The sequence below is a fragment of the Papaver somniferum genome, chromosome 2 (genome assembly GCF_003573695.1).
Source record: "Papaver somniferum cultivar HN1 chromosome 2, ASM357369v1, whole genome shotgun sequence".
NCBI lineage: Eukaryota > Viridiplantae > Streptophyta > Magnoliopsida > Ranunculales > Papaveraceae > Papaver > Papaver somniferum.
Window position 1 is genome coordinate 90,068,924 of NC_039359.1, and position 23,376 is coordinate 90,092,299.

General features: G+C 37.0%; 2 protein-coding genes across 2 annotated transcripts; one reads left to right on the forward strand and one right to left on the reverse strand.

Moving 5' to 3' along the window:
- Positions 1 to 1,490: 1,490 nt before the first annotated feature.
- On the forward strand, positions 1,491 to 4,921 carry LOC113348361 (glucan endo-1,3-beta-glucosidase 14-like). The gene is made up of 3 exons (XM_026592085.1): positions 1,491 to 1,936; positions 2,677 to 3,710; positions 4,541 to 4,921. Exons 1-3 carry the CDS (start codon positions 1,870 to 1,872, stop codon positions 4,622 to 4,624), a joined length of 1,185 nt encoding a protein of 394 aa, XP_026447870.1. The 5' UTR covers positions 1,491 to 1,869; the 3' UTR covers positions 4,625 to 4,921.
- A 14,156-nt stretch (positions 4,922 to 19,077) lies between these two features.
- LOC113351595 lies at positions 19,078 to 22,825 on the reverse strand. Its single transcript, XM_026595548.1, has 4 exons — positions 20,595 to 22,825; positions 20,151 to 20,459; positions 19,953 to 20,046; positions 19,078 to 19,848 (listed from the first exon to the last, which is right to left on the reverse strand). Exons 1-4 carry the CDS (start codon positions 22,823 to 22,825, stop codon positions 19,078 to 19,080), a joined length of 3,405 nt encoding a protein of 1,134 aa, XP_026451333.1.
- Positions 22,826 to 23,376: the final 551 nt, after the last annotated feature.

A 23,376-nucleotide genomic window follows, 5' to 3' on the forward strand; every position in this document is an offset into this window, starting at 1 on the left:
GTAAATAAAAAATTTAGAATGTAAAAGAATTTCACAATCTTATTTGTACATCTGTCGGTGTGGATTTCCAATTACATAAATATATAAATATTTATATATTTATATAAATATATTATTTAGAAAATGCTATTTTGTTTTTATTAAGGTGTTTATCTCAAGTTTTCTATTTTGTTTTTATTAAATATTATTAAGAGCAAGTCTTATGGTGGAGTCCATCTATCTTCCATCTTCCACGCCACCTCAGCATTTGGAACTGTGGATGGAAGCGCAAGTATAATGGTGGAATAGTAGAAACACTATTCTTAATGGAGCTAAAAAAACACAATTAAGAATGGAGCTAAAAAAACGCAATTAAGAATGAAGCTTTTTTTTCAGCCGTTAGATTTCAACAACTCATTTTAAATCTACGGATAAGAAAAAAACGCAATTAAGAATGGAGCTAAAAAACGCAATTAAGAATGGAGCTTTTTTTTCAGCCATTAGATTTCAACAACTCATTTTAAATCTACGGATAAAAAAAAACGCAATTCTTAATTGCGTTTTTTAGCTCCATTCTTAATTGCGTTTAACGCTATTCTTATTGGCGTTTAGATGGATTCCACGGACTCTTCCACCAAACCATGGAACCTTGCTTGGATTTTCTGTGGAAAACCCCAACTTGGAAGCCACTAGACTTGACATTCCATGAATTTTCCACACTTGGAATAGGTTGGATTCCACCATAAGACTTGCTCTTAGATTAGGTAGATAATGAGACGGGTGGAACAAAATGAGCAAGTCTTATGGTGGAATCCAAACTATTCCAAGTGTGGAAAAACCATGGAATGTCAAGTCTAGTGGCTTCCAAGTTGGGGTCTTCCACAGAAAATCCAAGCAAGGTTCCACGGTTTCGTGGAAGGGTTCGTGGAATCCATCTAAACGCAAATAAGAATAGCGTTAAACGCAATTAAGAATGGAGCTAAAAAAACGCAATTAAGAATTGCGTTTTTTTTTAATCCGTAGATTTAAAATGAGTTGTTCAAATCTAACGGCTGAAAAAAAAGCTCCATTCTTAATTGCGTTTTTTTATCCATAGATTTAAAATGAGTTGTTGAAATCTAACGGCTGAAAAAACGCTCCATTCTTAATTGCGTTTTTTTAGCTCCATTAAGAATAACGTTTTTTTTTATCCGTAGATTTAAAATGAGTTGTTGAAATCTAACGGCTGAAAAAAAAGCTCCATTCTTAATTGCATTTTTTTAGCTCCATTAAGAATAGCGTTTCTACTATTCCACCATTACACTTACGCTTCCATCCACAGTTCCAAATGCTGAGGTGGCGTGGAAGACGGATGAATTCCACCGTAAGACTTGCTCTAAAAAAATGCTAAAACCATCCGTTCTCCACACGCTTTTGTAGGCAAAATTAGCAAATTTTACACAGAAAAAGGATTTTTTTTTTTTTAAAGGTAGGACCAAAAGACGGTTCCTACTTCACTCTGCCAAAAAAAACAAAAAAGAAAAGAGAGAAACCAAAAAGAGAGAAAGAAGTAGTAAAATCTAAACCAGTGGGATACCTCGAGAAAGAACCAAAATAACTCAGAAAAACAAAACAAGAACATTTCAGAATTATTTGGTGACTCATACTCAAAACCCAGTTCAGACTTAAAAGAAAGAGAGAAGAAGAAGAGGTAATTGATGTTACAAAAGAGAAAAAGTTGGAACTTTTAGTAGTGACTGAGGACTGAGTCACAAAGAATAAAGATTCCAAGTCTCTCTTTTCTTAGCACTGGAGGAATCTAGTCCACGGCATTAGCAACATCATTTATTTAATTGATATTCAGTTCAAGGGTCTTTCATTAATACACTCAAGATCCTCCAAAATTAATCCATGGGGGTATTTAGTTTGCTTAGATGGTTTCTTTTTCTTCAATTTGCAGCCATTCTCAGTGACTTAGGTACTGTCCTCTCTGCTTTACTCTTTATTATTTCTGATTCTTTGAGTTTTCATATGTTAATTTAGCCTTAAGTAAATTGATTTAGACACTCCCTTTTATTGTATCTGTTAGATCGATTAGATGGGCTGTGGTGGTGGTGATTTTGAACTTGAATAAGTGGACTTTATTTGGTCTCAGGGTTCATAAAGATTTTATCTTTTTTAGTTTTAGATTATAATTTGTATGGATTCTGTTGAATTTACGAATTGCACTATGAAATCTGCAGATGGTTTAGATTAATTGTTTTTTCTTTAGTTCTTCTCGTGTTCACTTGTCAATTTAGGCTTTCATTAAAGGTTCTCTATGGGAAGTTGTTGGTGTTTTGTCATACCAAACCTTCTTCAATCTGAGTACTATTTAGTAGGAATGAAGTTTAAGTGGTATAGTGCATTTTCTAGATACTCTTTTTAACTGGGAAATTTAACTTCAGAATGTAAGAACAGATGATCGATATACTGTCATTCTTTCGGCTTATTAACCAGATTTTGGTGTCTTATGAATTCTCAAGTGTAGCGCGTCTTTCCAATAGTCCAGCCACTAGAAACACATATTTTTGCAGTGAAATCTTTGAGTTTCGATATTCTGTATTAGCTTTGATTCTCATTTTGGAGCCAGAAAATTTACAGTCATTCCTTTTTCGGGGATTGTGGACTTACCTTTGCACTTACTGTTGCTAATGTAGTTGATTTGTTCTTTTACAGCCTATGGGGAGGTTAAAGGATTCACTGGAACCTACGGAATAAACTATGGGAGAATTGCTGACAATATCCCTTCGCCTGACAAGGTTGTAAAGCTTCTCAAAGCAGCAAAAATTAAAAATGTTCGAATCTATGATGCTGATCATAGTGTCCTCAAGGCATTTAAAGGGTCTGGTCTCGACCTAGTAATAGGACTCCCTAATGAATACCTGAAAGACATGAGTTATGATCCGAATAATGCCATGAGTTGGGTAAAAACAAATGTTCAGCAGTTCTTGCCCGAGACACGTATTCGTGGGATTGCGGTAGGTAATGAGGTTTTGGGAGGTAACAATCACGACAATGAACAGGCTTTAGTGGGTGCAGTCAAAAACATTTATAATGCTATCGACAAGCTTCATTTGGCTGATATTGTTCAGATTACAACTGCACATTCTCAGGCTGTGTTTTCTAATTCATATCCCCCATCTTCATGTATTTTTCGAGCGGATATTGTGCAATACATGAAGCCACTCTTGCAGTTCTTTTCACAAATTGGTTCTCCTTTCTGCATCAACGTCTATCCATTTCTAGCCTACATGAGCGATCCTGAACATATTAAACTTAATTATGCTCTTTTTCTGTCAAACGATGGGATTGATGACAGTTATACAAAACTCCACTATGATAACATGTTTGATGCTCAAGTTGATGCTTCTTATGCTGCTTTAAATGACGCTGGATTTAAGAAGATGGAAGTTATTGTTACGGAGACTGGTTGGGCCTCTCATGGGGATGATAATGAAGCAGTAGCCACACACCAAAATGCAAGAACGTATAACTACAATCTTCGTAAAAGGCTTGCTAAAAGGAAAGGTACTCCATACAGGCCAAAGATTCTGGCGAGGGCATATATTTTTGCATTATTCAATGAAAATTTAAAGCCTGGGCCGACTTCAGAGAGGAACTTTGGACTGTACAAACCTGATGGTAGCATCTCCTATAATATCGGGTTCCCCAGTCTGTCTTCTGCATCCTCATCTATGTTATCTATGAAGGTATAGTTCATGCTGTTCTAACTTCTTCCTTTGTGTTAAATTTTTTTCATACCGTTTCTGGCTGTCCTCTTTCTAGGTGCTTAACTGATTTTATTAGGAAATACTTTTTTTGAATTGCATTTGTTACTTTGAGAAATGTGATATAGAGTATATTTGAACCGTATACAACACGTCATTTGCTTGAAAGAGATAATTCATGAAATAAGGATCTCTTATTTAGAACCTATAATTTCACAAAATAGTTGGCCTATGTGGAGCCTATCCTTTTTCACATCATTTTAGGCACGCCGCACGCTTAACTGCTTAGTTTTCTGTTTTGGAGAATACTGCTTGGTTGGCATTATGTGGATACTTTTTCCTCTGTAACACTCTATTTGTATATGGTGTAGATGTTATAGATTCCTGTTATAGTGATGGAAATGATAGGTGTTCCTTGTACCGATCCAAGGGGTTAACAGTGCTTGTCAATGGGTAGGAGGGGTATTGGAGTTATCTTCTCTATATGAGTATATATGTTAATGCCTTGTCAAACATTGTACAAACTTTGACTGCTTAAACCAAGAACATAAGTGTGAAATCTGAACTATGCTATCACTACCTTAGCAGGGTGGATAACTGGAAACATACCCGCAAATCTGTTTGACTTAGGTAGTAATTTCGATTTCCTTTCACAACTCAAAAGAACGAGGCTTGAGAAAGTACTGGTGTTTTATCTCTTTTGGTTTTGGGGGATGGTTTCAGAGTTTAGTTTGTGAACTAAAACCTTGAATTTTGTTCTGTGGTCTACAATCTTTTTGTTTGATTCTTTTCTCCATGCAACCATGTTACAGGTTGGGCGAATTCAGGATTCGTTAGAACTGTTCTCCATGGTTGTGACTACTTGTGCCGCAGTGCTGCTTGTGATGATGGTTTAGTATTGATAAATACATCCTTTGTTATTTAGAGAAAGATAACCATTCTGTATCCAGGAACACACCAGCCTTACTGTGCTGCACTGTAGTTGCATGTATGATTTGCAGTATATCACCCATTCATTGTGTGGGCAGTTTTAGGTAAGACTACACTGTCGGAGTATTAAACTGGACATTGCTGATCATTTTATCTATTCGGCAATTCATTCTGGGCTGTACAAATTACAATATATACATTTGAATTTCAAATATTGTCTGAAAAATTTGAAATCTTCATGGTAGAGGAGAAATGATTGTCAATCCTAGCTTGTATTTGTTGGAATATTTGGTTGCAACACTGGAAGGTTTAATGGCAAGAAGTGTCTATGGTAAGTGCTTTTCTCTGGGCAATTTCGACTCCTGCCATGCCTGGGTTAAATCACCATGAAGTAATTACTGACGGGGAAGAATTTGTTCTTTGAACCACCTTGGTGGCAAAGGCTATAACTGCAGTGCAGTTTTGTACTCTACGCCTTTTTTCACTTATTTTTTTAAAAGGTTATAGTAGAAGGAAAAAATATGCATCATTTTAGAGCTAATCCATCACACAGCGGCATGAGAAGAATTGTCTCCCAATGAAATAAAATTTGACCTCCCTATAAAAAGCCAACGTCCTTGTAATACAGTGGTAAAATTATTGGTAGATGGTACCGGTGATTTGAGTGAATTTACCGATAAAAGGGAAAAAAAAACTCCCTATTAAAAAAATTGAAGCACACTATATTGCTTGATAAGCAAAATAGTCTAAACCATCGTCTTAGCTTTCCCACAAAATGCTACACTCTGGTTACACCATCCAGTTATTGTTGGATCATGGGATGTTTGTCTTCGTAAGAGATGCATGATCTACCTGTCATGAATTCAACTTTTTATAAATAGTCTTTTCATTGAGTTCAAACTATTTGCGGTTCTTCTTTAAGGGTCTTATGCTTGAGCTAAGATCCCAAAACATAAAGAGTCTTATGCTTGAGCTAAGATCCCAAAACATAAAGAGCTGTGAGGCCAACATTGAGATGTTGGAGAAAACTGAACTCTAAAATGCTGGTATAATTTCTAATCTTCCCCTCCTATATAATGTCTTCCTGCATCTTATATGTTCACTAATTCTAAATGCATGTTGTATAATAAGATTATGTTTTCCATGCTAGCTTATGTAGATCGTTTTTGGCAAAGCTTCATCATTGCAGTGCAGTAATTGCAATGGTCATGCAGACATTCTCAACCGGGAAAGATTCCAGATCGTTACAGGTATGTCTCCCCTCACTCAATGGACTTGTCTCATCCGAATTTCAAGAGGAAGAGATATGAGTGAGTTGCAGCTATGTAGATTTTGAGTTAGTGATAAAGAGAGAAACTGGAAGGGAAGAATTTGAAGATGATTTTTGTAATGTTAATATTACATGTAACTAACGGTGTTATAATTTATGGAGGGCACACTGTGATGGTAATGCTGACACTGGGAGCGGCTGCTTTCGATGAACACTGCACATAACTACTGCAAGCTGTGCTGCCAAGAGTTGTATCTGTTGGGCAATTGTATCTACCCTAATGCTCTGATACCAATTGTTGGGGCAATTGGTATTCAACACAATGCTCTGATACCAATTGTTGGGGTTCAGAACCATCTACGTGCTAATCTTGCGGAAACATATTAGCTTACAAGAAACACTTGATCTCTCGGATTGCTCCATGAGCCTCACTACGATCTAGGATAAGAAGAAGAGAAAGAGAGCCACATAGATGCAAGCCATAAACAAAGCAACAAGAAGTAAAGTACTCATGGATTTAACGTGGTTCAACAATATATACAATGTGTGTAATATTGTCTACATCCACCAAACGGCTACGACCTCTTTATTCATTATAGAATCACCACTGAGAATTACACAACTGATTGACTAAATCAATCCATCGACTCACCACAACGTGACCGAACACAAGAACTCTCACAAGCACCCTATAAGATCCAAAGTAGCATCTTCACCCATACCAGATAATGTTTACCACATTATCTACCACAATGAGACGATTTCCCCTGCACACCCTGATATAGATTATCATGGACGCCTTCAGCTCAACACCAATAATCTAGTCCAGCACCACCAAGATGATCTTCTCCTTAACAAGATGTCCTACCAACATCTCCATATGAATACTCGATAACGACATATCTTCCAACATCGATAAGTATCCCATAAACACCATAATGATGTACTCCTTCCACCATTAGGTCTCTCACATAACCACCTCAATAGGTGGGATGACCCTCACATCTGTATGAGATTTACATTGAGGATTCCATAACTAAAATACTTAGCCTAGACCTCCTTATATAGGAGTCACAAACTTGGTTCCCAAGTATTAGCCTCCTTGGTTTAGGAAACCAACTCATACTAGGAAACCATGGTCCATTAGGAAACCCATATAATATATGGAAGTTGACCCAATTTAGGAAACCCACCGTTTCCTTACAATTCTCCACCTCTGATCATGCATGCATGCATGAGACGATCAACTGTTATCCCTCTATCTTCTGAACATCGATTGCACCATCACTGATTGCCTACATATACTCAATAGGAATCAAACCGAAAATGTAGTTCATCCAAATTATTCCATAGAACCTCCACCAGAAGAAAGCAAACCAAACTTGAACGTCACCAACTCAGACTTAACAATCCAACCTACCGGTGATTGTACAAATCTCCACCACGGTGAAAAATCTGACCATCTCAACAACTATCATCATATGATCACGCATTATGCAACATCTTGATAAAAACCTTACTCCTTTATGTTCACAACTCCACATTGATTGGAAGCATTCTAGGTGTATTGCATGCCAACTCAATCAGACCATACACGATCGTTGTCCATATGCTACCAATCGAACTTAGTTACAATAATTATGCGCCTTTGAGCCTTCGCTACCTCTTGAAACTTGCTCCACCATGAGCGCATCTCCATCTCGTCCTGCCTTGCTCCACCTAAGTTAATGTTCCACTATTCTGAGCCACTAACTCCAAGTTGCGCACCACATCCGTTAGGGATGCCATCCATAACTACTCGATAAGCAAATGAAACTACCACAATAGCCTCCATGCGTCTGCCTAAGCATTACCTTAGCAGAACCATAGTCTTCATCTTCGTCTCTAAACTAGCCGATTCAATTGCTTATTCAAACAACTGATCACATACTTGCTCCTTTCCACGAGCATGTCCACCAAAGCGAGTTAACGAGATACTTTGTGTTAGTTTTTAACAAACCAACCTTTATGTTAGCTTCCAAGAAACTAACCATCTTGTATGTACCAAAGCATATTGAGCATGACCCTAACTGAGCACCAAATACAACCAATCCACGGATCATTTCCACTGCGTGCCAATCTCGATCTCATCTCTATGAATCTTGCTTTACAAGCCTATCTCCGATTGGATCATGACTCTACAACCATATTTTCCCAATTGAGTTTTACTCCTAAAAAAAGCTCATCATATCTTCAACCATTGCATACATACCAAACACGTGTCCAGCTTCACAGAGACTTCAACAACTGACACACCATCATTTTCTACATCACCTCAGCAACTTCAACGGGCTTTGACAACAATGTCCCTTTACAGGCATAATTGTCAAGATAATCTTTTATCAATTTCTTAAGCAAGCATGTAGTCTCGACTTCATGACAGTCAAACCACAACACAATCAGACTCGGATAGAACTGTGACCATCGTCGAAGAATTTACTGTTACCCTTGTAACAATACATAATGTCACACATTCTCTCTTGTGCATATCCCTTTTCCAATCTTGCTCCAAACGTACACCAACGTTCGAAATATGATAATCCGTCTTCACACAAAGACCCAATCACACCCAGCTATAATTGAAACCTTCGGTAACTTTGTTTCCTTGGTTTGGAAAAATAATGAGACTTTGACATGCTTATATTCCGTCTTTACTTACACAAACATACAAATCAATATTTGTATCCCAACTACAATATTCTTGCCTTCTTGTGTCTTGCCAAGCAAACACCGATTAATTGAAAACTAATCTACGCATGTCTTTCAAACAGTTCCAAGAATAGTACGAAGTATAGAGAATAAATAAACTTACTTGAAGCCATGTATATGATTTATGCTCCAATAAATATCAATGTCAAATATCCAACGTAGAGCACCATGAACATCAAGACCATACATCTTGACCATATCGAATGTAGATCACCTGATATAATCTCATTCCTTTAGAGGTGCGCTTACTTTACTTTGTATCCAAAACTGATGAAATCAAATCCTACACATACTTGATAACATCAAACTCTGCATCTTCGGAACCTGTAACATCAAATCCTCACATACTTGATGAAACCAAATCCTTCGTCTTCAAAATTTTCTTCCAACCAGAAAATCCAAAACTTTCTCTTCAAATCTTCTACCCAACCTATAGATCTGATACCAATTGTTGGGACAATTGGTATCTAACCTAATTCTCTGATACCAATTTTTGGGGCAATTGGTATTCCACACAATGCTCTGATACCAATTATTTGGGTCAGAGCCATCTACGTGCTAATCTTGCAAAAACATATTAGCTAACAAGAAACAATTGATCTCTCGGATTGCTCCATGAACCTCACTACGATCTAGGATAAGAAGAAGAGAAAGAGAACCACATAGATGCAAGCCATAAAAAAAGCAACAAGAAGTAAAGTACTCACGGATTTAACGTGGTTCAACAATATATACAATCTGTGTAATATTGTCTACATCCACCAAACGACTACGACCTATTTATTCATTATAGAATCACCACTGAGAATTACACAACTGATTGACAAATCAATCCATCGACTCACCACAACGTGACCGAACACAAGAACTCTCACAAGCACCCTATAAGATCCAAAGTAGCATCTTCACCCATACCAGATAATGTTTACCACATTATCTACCACAACAAGACGATCTTCTCTGCACACTCTGATATAAATTATCATGGACGCCTTTAGCTCAACACCAATAATCTAATCCAGCACCACCAAGATGATCTTCTCCTTAACAAGATGTCTTACCAATATCTCCATATGAATACTCCATAACGACATATCTTCCAACATCGATAAGTATCCCATAAACACCATAATGATGTACTCCTTCCACCATTAGGTCTCTCACATAACCACCTCAATAGGTGGGATGAATCCCTCACATCTATATGAGATTTACATTGATGATTCCATCACTAAAACACTTAGCTTAGACCTCCTTATATAGGAGTCACAAACTTGGTTCCCAAGTATTAGCCTCCTTGGTTTAGGAAACCAACTCATACTAGGAAACCATGGTCCATTAGGCAACCCATATTATATATGGAAGTTGACCCAATTTAGGAAACCCACTGTTTCCTTACAGTATCAACAAAAGCACTCCTCAAGATCTTCATGAACAAGAATTTGAAAGATTGTTATGATTTCCATTGTGATGTAGAATGCTCCAAGTAAATAAATTGGATTAATTGTAGTTATCAATTAACACTACATCAAACTTTAAATGCAGACATCTGCAACGAATATCAATATTTCAAAATCTAGGTCAAATTCATAAACAAACCATATTAGGTTCATATAAAAACTAGAATGATCATATAAAAATGACATCATATAAATGATACATATTCACTTCCCATGTCTTGATCATTGCTCCATGCAAAGTCCCGGAAAAATGAACATTTCCAACATGCACGTCTTCTACTTTTTGGTCACTCCCATTATCTCCTAATCTTCCAATACAACCTAAACAAAACAAAATATGCAAATTCATACTTGACAAACAAAAAGATAATTCCTTCTCAAAAATTATACTCCAAACTTTGATTGCTTGGACCAAGAACACAAGTCTGACTGAACTATGTTGTCACTACATTAGTAGGGTGGATTACTGAAAACATACCCGCGAATCTGTTGACTTAGATAGTGATTTCGATTTCCTTTCGCAACTCAAAAGAACGAGTCCCGGAGAAAGTACTGGTGTTTTGTCTCTTGTGGTTTTGGGGGACGGTTATTAGCATTTTTTTTGATGTAAACAAACAATTTTATTAAAACTTAAAAGAGGTAACTTCTACATTAACTTCTTTTCATCCCTTACAAGCATTTCAAATTTAGTTGGGATGGTTTCACCAAAATCAAAAGAAGTTTTTTTAGCTCTTGCTTCACTAGCTATAACATGAGCTATATTGTTCGCCGACCTATTCACATAAACAACACCAAAAGATAATACGGAAGACAACACCAAAAAATAATGCGGAAGATAGCATATGTCTTATTTCTTCTACATAGCTCATATTCAACCACTGAACAGTAGAGCTGACATTGCTGATAGCATTAACCACATTTATACAGTCTGATTCTAAAGTAGCATTGTTTATATTAAGCTGCTTGGCCCACTGTATAGCTTCTATCATGGCCACGCACTCAGCTTGTTCAACATTCACTCCTCCATTGAAGTACCTCCTCCTGATTCCTTTGGCTGAACCTGCAGAATCTCTGAGTATTAGACCAATTCCAATTTCTTTTAAACTATGATCAAAAGAAGCATCCATATTAAGCTTAATACAATTATCATTAGGAGGACACCAAGTTTGCTGATGAGATTGAGAGGAAGTATGGTCCATATATTGTTTGTCTTCCAGGAAGTTTTGTATTAAACTTCTAATTTCATGGCAGACAAACCAACAACTGACTCTTTTATCTTGAAATAACTTAATGCATCTGCTTTTCCAAATATGCCAAGCAGTACACATTAAAGTATATAAACAGACCAGACTGTATGTAGACTGATTTGGATTTTGAAACCAGCTTGAGATCCAGGTCAAAACATGAATATTTTGATTTTGAATATGACCCACATTAAAATTCATTCATAGCCATAATGCTCTTGCAAACTCACAATCAATAAGAAGATGTGAAGGTCTTCATTTTGACTGTTGCAGAATGGACATTTCTTTCCAATTCCTTTCTTGTAATGGCTAATTTTAGTCAGCATCGGGACTATGTTTCTCAAACATTTCCAAAGAAACATCTTGATCTTATGTGGAACTTTTGTCTTCCAAAGATTTTTCCAAACTTCTTTTGTAAATAAACTTTGTTGTCTAGCTCGATCAGAGGACTCATTGTTAATAGTCTTGTAGGCAGACTGGTGTGAAGGGAAAAGTAACCTACAAACTAACCTGCAAGTATACAGGGAAGTTGAAGCAAGAAAGAGTAAATAGGGGTTTGTCCACAGGGACTTGGAGGGTTTGCTAAAGTTCTCTTTGGGGAGTTTCTAAGGTTTTCTGAGTTCAAGGGAGGGTACTAAGGCTTTTGATTCCACTACCTGACCCTAGGCTAAGGAAATTGTGATGCACTGTATGTCTTGTTTTTTTTTTCATGAAAGATTCCAAAGAAGGATAGAGTAACTAACCTAGCTAAATGACCCCTAGCATCAGCTGTCTTTCAACAACACAACTGATCACAAGTATTTAGCTCAACTAGCTAACTAAGCTTGATGCAGTCTCTCCAATGGATTAAATTTTCACACACTGACCTAGCTGCACTCCTAGCATCAGCTGTCTTCTAACAGCACAGCTGATCACAAGTGAAGTAACTCAAATGGCATTTCATTAATCCTAAGGCAGTTAAAGCATTTCAAGACAATACATATACATTTACTATCCTAGCATATGATCAAGAGCTTCCTCTAAGCCCTAGCAAAAGAATTAGAACATGAACATGCTTATAATCATGATATTATCACATATGCACATGCTCCACATGATAACAGCACACTTCACAGTCAAATTTTATGCATAACACACATTTCACATGAACTGAAATTGTCACTGATACATGAAGTAAATTGAAAACTAAAACATATGTCACTGGCTAGCCCAGAGATCGCTTTACAACAACACCCACAACCCATATTTATACCCAATTACACTTTAAAAGAAAAACCCCCAAAACAGTAAATTAGGGTTTCTGAAAATTGAAATTAAATCATACCAACTCTCTGAAATTTGATTTTGATTTTGACCCATCCCTCTTGTGCGTCTCCTACATCTCCTGTTGCTTTCAATTTGCGTCTTTAGCTTAACCTAGTTTACCATTTGTACACGCCTAGGGTTTCAGAGAGCCGTGTAAAAATGGAAAAGTAGACAGCTAAGAGAAGGGGTATGTGATGATGGGTGTGGAGCGGTGTACGTGGTGATTATGGTGGTGGTTGAGGACTTGGTGGCGGACATGGGTGTAGCAGGTGGAGGAGCAGGTGATGGAGGTTGCTGTGAAGAAGAAAGGAGAAGAGAGGAAATCGAGTGAGAGAAAAGTGTGATCGGTTAGGGTAGATAGGGTTTGGTGTTCCGGTGTTGAGCGGACTCATCAGATTTCGATGTTCGGAGAGTGATAGGCGTTGGATCGATCCATCTGAAATGCATCCAACGATAAGATGGAACATAGCCTTCAGCAACCGTAGGATGATGAGATACAATGAAACTAACGGCGTGAGATGGAGTTAGGTGTTGTAGTGTTGGTCATGAATTTCAGACTTTGATGTACTGGCGATGCTGCGACCGTAGGATGCTGAGATGATCCGATCTGATGGCTGAAAATGAAGGCGGGTATGGATATAGGAAATGGATTTGGGTAAGGGTTTTGTGCCTTGGGTATGCCAAGCCCATATCTTCTTTAAGAACAATTCTTCCTCCTTGAGCCCATTCCTAGCTTTTTGGACGTGCGCTCCATTCTTTGCGGCTTCCTTGCGTAATTTCTTCCGGCTTTTCACCACTCTTCAGCTCTTTTCCGCTCCGCAAGTCATCCAGACTTTATTTATTACCTAAAAATGCAAAATTAAGTAAGAAAAATATTTATTCTTGAAAACAATGAAAATACAGAATATGGGATAAAATGTAGAATTACTGCACAAAAGATGAGTTAAATGCCAACAAAAAGGGATAAATATATGCACTTTTTAGCACTCATCACAGACTTAATAGAAAAGTTTCCTGACCTATTTGGCTCCCAGATTAATGTATCTTCACCATGCTGAGTTAATCTCATCTGTAAAATTAAATTAGCAATGTTCTCTGGGAAGACATCTTTTATCAAGTTAGAGTTCCATCTTCTAGGGTTTTGTAGCATGAGATCAGAGACATGCACAATTCTATGATTACCTCTATAATTGTCTTTTGGGTATGGAGGATCATTTAGACCTAGAATCCATATGTCATACCACACTAGGGCCTTATTTCCATTCCTTATATCCCATGTATGGTATTTCTTAACATATTCAAGACCTAATTCGATTCCCTTCCATATCCAAGAAGAGTTTTGGCATTTTTGCTGAAGATGTAAGAATTCACAGTGAGGAGAATACTTTTGTTTCATATTCTTAACCCATTGCTTATCTGGTTCAGTGCAGAGTCTCCAAGCTAATTTGGTTAGCAAAGAGATGTTGTAATGCTCTAGATTGTGAAAAGCCAGACCACCATCCTCTTTTGCAACACATAATGAGTCCCATGAGACAAATTTTATGCCTTTATTTTCCTTATGACCCCACCAAAAATTCCTTTGCAAGGTATCTAACTGTTGGAAAGTAGCTTTCGGCATTTTAAAATTGCTCATATAATGAGCTGGAATTCAATTCAAAACTGATTTCACCATGGTTGTTCTAGCAGCCTGATTAAGGGTTTTAGAATTCCAACCATTGAATCTGTTATCATAAGAATCCTTAATATAGTGAAAGGAAGAAACCTTCGATTTTCCTAGGAGAATTGGCAGACCAAGATACTTATCTGAAGAACATAGCTTTCTAACTCCTAATCTAGTAGTTATAGATAGCTTTTCTTCATGAGAAATATCACCACAAATGAAAACCGAAGACTTCGAATAATTAATTAGCTGACCTGACAGATTACCAAATTCTTTCAAGATATCAGATATATAAGAGATACCTTCATCTGAAGCTTGGAAGAACAACAAGCAATCGTCTGCGAAGAGTAGATGATTGATTGGAGTTGCTTTTTGAGAAATTTTGATCCCTTGAATTAATTTATGATCCTGAGCTTCTTGTAATACTCTTGATAAATATTCCATCGACAAAATGAAAATATATGGAGACAAAGGGTCTCCCTGTCTTAAGTCTCTAGATGGAATATAAGAATTACAAACACTACCATTAAGACAAATGGAAATCGATGTAGTCGATATGCATTGCTGAATGATAGTTCTCCAATCTTCACTGAAACCCATATGTATTAACATTTTATCTATAAATGACCATTCAAGTCTGTCGAAAGCTTTCGACATGTCGAACTTTAGATCTACTAGTGGAACTTTTTTCTTAGACTTCTTAATAGAATGAATAAGCTCATGTGCTAAAATAATATTATCATTGATTAATCTCTTTGGAACATAAGCTACCCGTGGAGTAGATATCAGTATCTCCATTAGTGGCTTCATTATGAGAACTATTAATTTTGAGACTATTTTATATGAGCAATTACAAAGACCAATTGGTCTATAATCACTTGGAGTTGCAGGTTGGTTATTTTTAAGTAGGAGGCAAATAGTGGTTTGATTCAAATAAGTTGGCATTTGTTTCTTGGAGAAAAATTCTTGAACTAAGGAAGTAATATCATCACCAACTATTGACCATTAAGATAAATAAAAGCCGATAGAGAACCCATCCGGGCCCGGAGGACTCCAAGGGGACATACTTTTAAGGGTATCATGGATTTCTTGTTTAGTTGGTAAAATCAAGAGTTTCTCATATCAGCAGGAGTAATGAGATTTTTGATGATACTAAAAGAAGAAGAAGATAAAATAGGATTGGAAGAAGTTGCTATCAAAGATAAATGATTAGTGAGCAAAGTCTCTAAATCATTTCTTTGATGAAACCATTTCCCTGTATTATCCCTAAGGTCCGTTATGTTATTTCTTGACCGCCTTCTATTTGCTTTTGAGTAAAGTATGCTGTGTTATTATCTGAGTCTAGGATCCAATTATCACCTGAATTTTGCTGCCAAAATTCGGCCTCAATCTTTTCCTAGTGAGAGATGTTATCCACTATTTCCTGAATCTTATTGCTATTAGAATCACTATATGGAAGAGATTGAATACGAGAAAGATAGTATTTCAAACATTTTATTCTTCCATTAATATGACCAGAAACTTCCCTATTCCATTTTGCAAGAGATTTACGCGTACTATTTATTCTTTCACCAAAATTACCCCCTGTTGATTCATTATGCCATGCATAATTTATTACCTCCATGCATTTTTTATCACGTAACCAACATTTGTAAAATTTCCAAGATTTATGTGTTATTTTTTCATCTCCCTCAAAGAGAAAGAGTATTGGACAATGATCAGAATCCCTAAATGGAAGATGATATAGCTTCGAGTAAGGATATTGAATTTTCCATTGGACTTATTGGTCCAGGTATAGTTATGACCCACAAACCACGGATCCATAAGGCTTGCTGAGTTTATTAGTTTGTTGACCCCTTTATCACTCGAGTTACTACTAACTTGATGTACCTTGTCATGAAGATGAATATTCAGATCACAAAAAACCACCCAAGGCTGAAAAATATTATAATTGAGCTCCTTAATGAAGTCCCATTGTAATTTTTTCACTTCCACATTAGTGGAGCCATACATGCAAGTCAGCATACATTCCTCTTTAGATGGATTAGATTGAATTAAAACATGTATCATATTATCTGCACTACTAATAATTTCGCAAGGAAACTCATCTTTCCTTAGCATAATCAATCCACCCGAAAACCCAATAGAACTTACAAACCAAAATTTAGGAAAACCAAACCTTTGTGTTAAAATTTTTGCTTCATCAGCAGAGGTTTTAGTTTTAGATAAAAATATGACATCTGGGTTATATTCTCTTATGATATCATCTAAATAATCTCTAGAATCTTTAGACCGAAAACCTTGAGTGTTCCAAGCCAGCAATTTCATTTTTATACTGATTTGACTATCTTTAGAACCCAAAAAATTTACTAGCATATAAGGATTATAAAAACAGTAAGGATTGACAAAGAGTAAATAGATTACTGAAAAAGAAAAAACTTGATTGAGATTAGAGTGATGAACGATTACCTGGTTGGAAGCACTTGGATCTTTGCTTTGGAGAGCTCTAGTTTGATTATGCTATGACACTGTTCCATGATAAGAGGGATATGAATTAGGATATTGAACATGATCATCCAGAATAATACGAGTGTGTTCTGAGGATTCTCCAACTGAACTAGCAGCATACTGTCTTGATTGATTCAGCTCAAAATGTTGAATTAATTCCTGAAGGGGTTCTTTAAACAGTTTCAGATTTCCAATATCATCTGGATCTAAATTTTGAGCATTAAAATCCTCTACTGAGACATCAAGTTCACCCATTTCTAAATATGTTTTTAACATACCCAAATCTCCTCCTACATTTCTATTCAGATTATCATATAAAGAAGAAATTTGAGGATAAATCTCTCTATTCTGATTTTCCTGAGTAGAAGTTGAGTCTGAAAAATGACTTGACTGTCCTTTATCCATTCTTACCCTCTTTCCCTTCCTTTCAATGTCTTCCACTCTCTCTATTTCGATTAATAGCTACTCGTAGCATACCTTGTGTATTGCATTCAATGTTGGTGACTGGGATATCCAAAAAAAGTGAGTTGTCCACTTGGATGGCGATTTGTATCGGCCCTTCCTGGTTCAGATTACGAGTCATACCCATCTGAGAAGATTCTCCATTTCTCGCATTCAATTCTTCATGCAGCTATTGAGCCTCATTTAAGACTGGAGCTTCTTCTGCATGCATAGCTGCCTCCTCCATATGTTCATTTTATTGACCTTCTTGCGCTTGTAACCGAGGAATCACCACCCTGGAAGTTCTGTTGTCTGGATTATCCCAGACAAGAGGATCGAAAATAGAGTTGGATGAGAGATAAACCCTTGCTGCAACAACAAATTTTCTATATGCTCACATTCTTCCTCCTTATGGTCTATAGTCACTACAAAAAATCCTAGCAAATGCCACTAAAATCTCGCAACTATTAGTTGCCAAATGATATCGAAAAAAGTCAAAGGAAACTAGTAGTTCCTATATACTTCCGCAACAATCTGCACACAACTACCGTTTTTATTAGAATCTGAATTCTTTAGCAACAATTATATGCCAACTACATGAAATATACTAGTAGCCTGATGCTTTGGGAACTAGGCTAAGGCAACTCTTAGTTCCTATATAGTTTGACAACACGTCAATCGCAACTATAGGTTTCATTAGTTTCCAAACTCTTCAGTAACAAAGATATGCCAACTACATATAATGCACTAGTTTCCAAACTCTTCGGAAACTAAGCTTGCACAATTAACCTATTGCATAGTTGCTTAAGACTTCGGAAACTAAACCAGCAACTGTGATTGCCAAAGGTTTGAGCACCCAAATACACCAACTAGATTATGTTAATTGTTAATGTTAAAACACCTGTTAACATTTAAATTAAAAGTTTGAGGCTCTTTGCAGTTATGTTTCTCATTCTTTTGTAAATAGCTTGCTTTAAAAAAAAAAAATAGCTGGATGTTTTCTGCTCTTGTTTTGAATATTTTAATTCGGATGACAAGAAATCACCTACAGTATTACTTGTTGGAACCAAAGTTAGATTAAATAAAATACAAGGGGAAGGGTAAGGGTAAGAGTATCCTCTGAAATTTCATTGAGTCTTCATTAATTAAATAAGAATTTGATAAATTATAAATACTTGTTCTTGATTTACTATCTCACTCATTCTTAATCAGTCTTTTTGAAAACATTAAATTGTGATTTTAAGTCAAGGAATTTGAACAACTAATCTTCCTTAACTGTTAAGATGGCAGTCACTGTTAGGCATGAAAAAAGTTCTCACAGTGAAATGTGTAACTTAATTAGATCCTTACAAGACTCCGGTTAGATTATCATTCATGGAAATGGTTCAAGAAAATGAATGTCTTGAAACACTCTTAAAGTTTACAAAAGATTAAAAGTGGGAATCGTGAAAGAGAAGTTTACAAGATTAAAAATATGAACTGTCATGTCTTCCCAAATTGCCAAGTACCCTATGTCAAAGTAGTTTCATAACTCAACTTTCGCAGGGAAAAAAATTCTACTTCTAACAGGTGATAGCCTCGCAACACCCCACCCCAATAAGAGAAACATAGAAACCCGTCCATTTTGCAAGGCATTTGCAGTCGATAACTGGACAAGTCCTACAACATATAGATAACTCAGTAACTAACTCATCATAGATTAAACTTAAATTCAAAATAATCCAAGCATCACAAAGGGGAAAACTTTTATTAGATCAATAAGATGAAATGATACTCACCACTATTAAAATTCCATATCATCGCGGTTGTTATTATCATCAAATTCATACTCATCCTCATCATCAGAGGTGTAAACGGCATCCGTGTCATTTTCCTCTTCATCTTCTTGGCTTCGACAAGCTACTGCTGCTGCAGCACGACTGATAGTTTCTGGGGGAACGTCGTTCCTATCCCAAACAAAACTGTCACTGCGATCCTGATGTGGCTCTCCTCTAAGATCTTTTATCGAATAGCTTGAATGCCATTCTTGATATGCCTCACTAGAAGTCGAGCTTTCTGTTTCAGTCTCCCCATCCGAATCTATTTCTGGAATATTGAAAGACCGACGAGGTTGCGTTTTTATAACCACTTCATTTTGTTTATTATATACATCATTGATATAGAAAACCTGTTGTGCTTGAGATGCTAAAATAAACGGTTCATTCACATAATATCTTCTATTCATATGGACACTAGTAAATCCAAACTCATCTGTTCCTGCAATCGGTCTCCAATCGCATTTGAAAAGAAGAACTCGGAGTTGACCCACATACCGTGCCTCGATAATATTATTCACAACTCCATAAAAATCATTTTCATCTTCAGCTACACCTTCGTCTTCCCGAGGGACACACAGTCCACTATTCTGTGACTTTCGTCGACTCTCCCACTCTCTTGTATGAAATCTAAACCCATTGATAATGTAGCCATTGTAACTCAAACATTCTTTAGCAGGACCTTGACTCAACGAATATAGTTCATCACTCACCTGACCTTTTTTATGCAATTGGTATATCTATTCATACATGCATAGAGATGTTTATCAATGACGAAAAAAACGAAGTGAAAGTCATTAAAATCGCAAAAGAAATTGTGTTACAATGATATATCGGTACTTACTTTAGTTGCAAACCAATCAGGAAACTCTTTGATGTGTCTTCTATTAACGTCGGCGTCTCTTAAGCCACGGCTTTGCAGCTCACTTTTGTGTTCCCTGCAGGTGCAGCGCTTAACATAGTTAACCACAACACTGCTAAAATATTACTAGATCTTGAACAAGTTAATGGCTATAAAAACACAAATAAATAGCACGCGCACTCCTCATATGGCTGCACTTCTTTGGTATTCAGCAAAGCATAAAGTTGGATTTGTTTCATCTCTGACTCCGTAAGCTGTCCCCAAGTTTCAGCTCCAACGGGCCTACCGGATTGTTTGAAAACTATTAATCGATCATCAGGTTGTGGCGCCTCATCATCCTCATTCCTTTCAAGTTTATTAAATTTTGTAACAACACTATTCAAGTAACGCGTACAAAAAGTGATACATTCATCTATAAGGTATGTTTCAGCCATCGATCCTTCGGGGCAAGCTTTATTCCGCACATAAGACTTCAACTTACGCAGATACCTAAAGTAATTACAGTAAGACTTCAAAGGATGCAAAAATAGTGATTGTATAAAAAAAATTACAAAAAGAAATATTCACCCAAGTCGTCAATGTAATTAGACAAATGTTGCACATAAAATAAATGAATACCCTTACCTCTCGATCGGATACATCCACCGATACTGAACTGGACCTGCATCCTTTGCTTGTTGTGTTAGATGAATGGGCAAATGCATCATCACAACAAAAAAAGATGGGGGGAATATTCTTTCCAACTTGCACAAAGTAATTGCGATACTATCTTGTAGTTTATCCAGATCCTCTATCTTGAGAACCCGTGTACACAACACTTTAAAAAACATACATAACTCACTCAGTGCTTCCAATATATCCCCATCCAAGTGTCCACGTAAGGCAATAGGCAATAAATATTCCATTAATACATGATAGTCATGACTTTTCAGACCCATAATCTTTCGATCCTTAACGTTCACACACCGAGAAATATTTGATGAGTATCCATCGGGAACCTTAATATCCTTCAAAGTTCTACAAAAAGATTCCTTCTCTTTGGGCGACATGACAAAAGAAGCTGTTGGCACCACTATTTTATCTCCCTCTTGTCTCAAATGTAACTCCGGCCGTAATCCCCAGTCCATCAGATCCAACCGGGCCTTAAGATTGTCTTTCGTTTTCCCTTCTACATTCATCACTGTGCCCAATACAGTTTCACAAATATTCTTCTCAACGTGCATCACATCGACATTATGAAAACATATAATTGAGCTTAAGTACGGCAACTCATGAAATATGCTCTTTTTTTTCCAGTTGTGTTCAAAAGTAACTGGTGTTATTTCTGTCAGACCAGTCTGTTTGGCGTTCTTACCAAACTGAACTTGTCGAAAATGAGCCAGCTGTTGAGCAATTTCATCCCCATTCATCAGATGTGGTGGTTCTCGAAGTTCTTTCTCACCATTAAAGGCTGACTTCTGGTGGCGCCAATGATGACCAGCAGGCAAGTATCGACGATGATGCATGTAACAATACTTGCCCCCATTGCTCAGTCGTTCTGAACATCGGTCAGGCCCACAGCACGGACAAGCAAATTCCCCTTTGGTGCTCCACCCGGAAAGCATAGCTAGTGCAGGGAAATCACTGATGGTGCCAAGTAATGCTGCACGACATTTAAAATTCTCTTTCTTTGAAATATCGTAAGTTTCAACACCTTCATCCCACAATTCCTTCAATTCCTCTATGAGTGGTTGCAAATACACATCGATGTCGTTTCCTGGGGATTTGGGTCCAGGAATTATCATAGACAAGATAAAATTTTCCTCTTTCATACACAACCACGGTGGTAAGTTATAATTGATGAGAACAACTGGCCATGTACTATGTGGATGCAACATATTCCCAAACGGATTCATCCCATCAGTTGCTAATGCAAGTCTTACATTGCGAGGATCAGCTGCAAACTCTGGGTGCTTCTTATCAAAGGTCTTCCATGTCTCTGCATCAACTGGATGCCTCAAAACTCCATCTTTGGGACGTCTTTTGGCATGATATCGCATGTAAGAAGCGGTCTTTGAAGACATAAATAACCTCTGAAGTCTTGGCTTTAATGGGAAGTACCGCAATTGCTTTACTGGAATGTTTTTACCTCTTGGTGTTCTTCTGATTGATTCGTTATCCACATTCAATTCAGTAGTTTTCCATCTTGAAGCATGACATACCGGGCAAGAAGTTTTATCTGCATTCTCTTTCCAGAACAAAACACAATCATTCTCGCAAGCATCGATCAAAATGTAGCCAAGCCCCAAGCCCTTGATTGTTGTTCTAGCTTCATAAAAATTCTTTGGTAGTTTGGCATCCGGAAAGGCTTTGGTCAAGAGACTCAACAACGCATCAAACCCCTTGATGTTCAATCCACCGAGGGACTTGACATGAAGCAAGTGCACAATGAAGGATAATCTTGAAAACTTTTCACATCCAGGATATAGTGACACCTGCGCATCGTTCAGCAACTTGTAAAAATTGGAGGCGTCATAGTTCATTTCTTGCAGCAAATCAGACATTTCTTCATCGTCGTCCTGCACCACATTTCCAGTATTGGTTGTTTCCCTCACCTGGTCTTCCCCTTCTCCATGGTATACCCAATCGACATATCCCGGCATAAAGCCATTCCACAGAATATGTCCGTGCACTACAGACACAAGCTCTCTCTTATTGTTATTGCAATCCTTACAAGGACAAAATATTTTCTGGTCGGGTTCTAAATCCCAGCTCGCATAGTCTATGAAATTTCGAACTCCTGCTTTGAATGCATCGTGGTCTCTTGGAAGTCCTATCCAGCTCTTGTCAATAATTGTGAAGTCTTGGAAATCCATCATATGAACATAAAGAGTAAACAGAAGACAATCTATGAGAGTCCGTAAAAGGAGGTGCAGAACAACTATGGATTAGAGAAACAAAATTTCTGCGAAACAAGAAGAGATCTTAGATTAAAGTCAAACCAACAAACAGATAATATGAATCTATAGTATCCAAATTAAAATTTTTAGCAACCTATGCAAGTCAAATTAGTGAGAAAAATAGGCATAAGTTAAGGATTGGAGCGCAATTACCAGAAATTCGTCACATTAAAGCCCTTTCCAGCTCCGTTGGAAACCTGGTAGTAGACAAACAAAAAGAGCACAGATCAGTAAAATCAAGAAGGAAAAGTGACTCTTTTAACTAAATTGAAAAGAGGGGGGGATTGATATGAGACTATGAGAGTTATCTCTAAACTCTGAATCCATTTTATAGTTATAGAGAGTCTTGAGGGAGTTAGATTTTAAAATCTTCAACAATAACATAAATCTGAACCAAAATCACAACCCACACCCAGAAATCAACCACCAGAGGGTTCTATTCAACAATTGATTAAAAATAAAACCAT

Bases quoted from the DNA above. Each gene is read 5' to 3' on its own strand.
- LOC113351595 (XM_026595548.1), bottom strand. From the start codon at position 22,825: ATGGATTTCCAAGACTTCACAATTATTGACAAGAGCTGGATAGGACTT. The intron at 20,460-20,594 runs GTAAGGGTATTC...TAATTACTTTAG, and splicing joins TGGATGTATCCGATCGAGAG to GTATCTGCGTAAGTTGAAGT. The intron at 19,849-19,952 runs GTAAGTACCGAT...ATGTATGAATAG, and splicing joins CTGATTGGTTTGCAACTAAA to ATATACCAATTGCATAAAAA.
- LOC113348361 (XM_026592085.1), top strand. From the start codon at position 1,870: ATGGGGGTATTTAGTTTGCTTAGATGGTTTCTTTTTCTTCAATTTGCA. The intron at 1,937-2,676 runs GTACTGTCCTCT...GTTCTTTTACAG, and splicing joins AGCCATTCTCAGTGACTTAG to CCTATGGGGAGGTTAAAGGA. The intron at 3,711-4,540 runs GTATAGTTCATG...ACCATGTTACAG, and splicing joins CATCTATGTTATCTATGAAG to GTTGGGCGAATTCAGGATTC.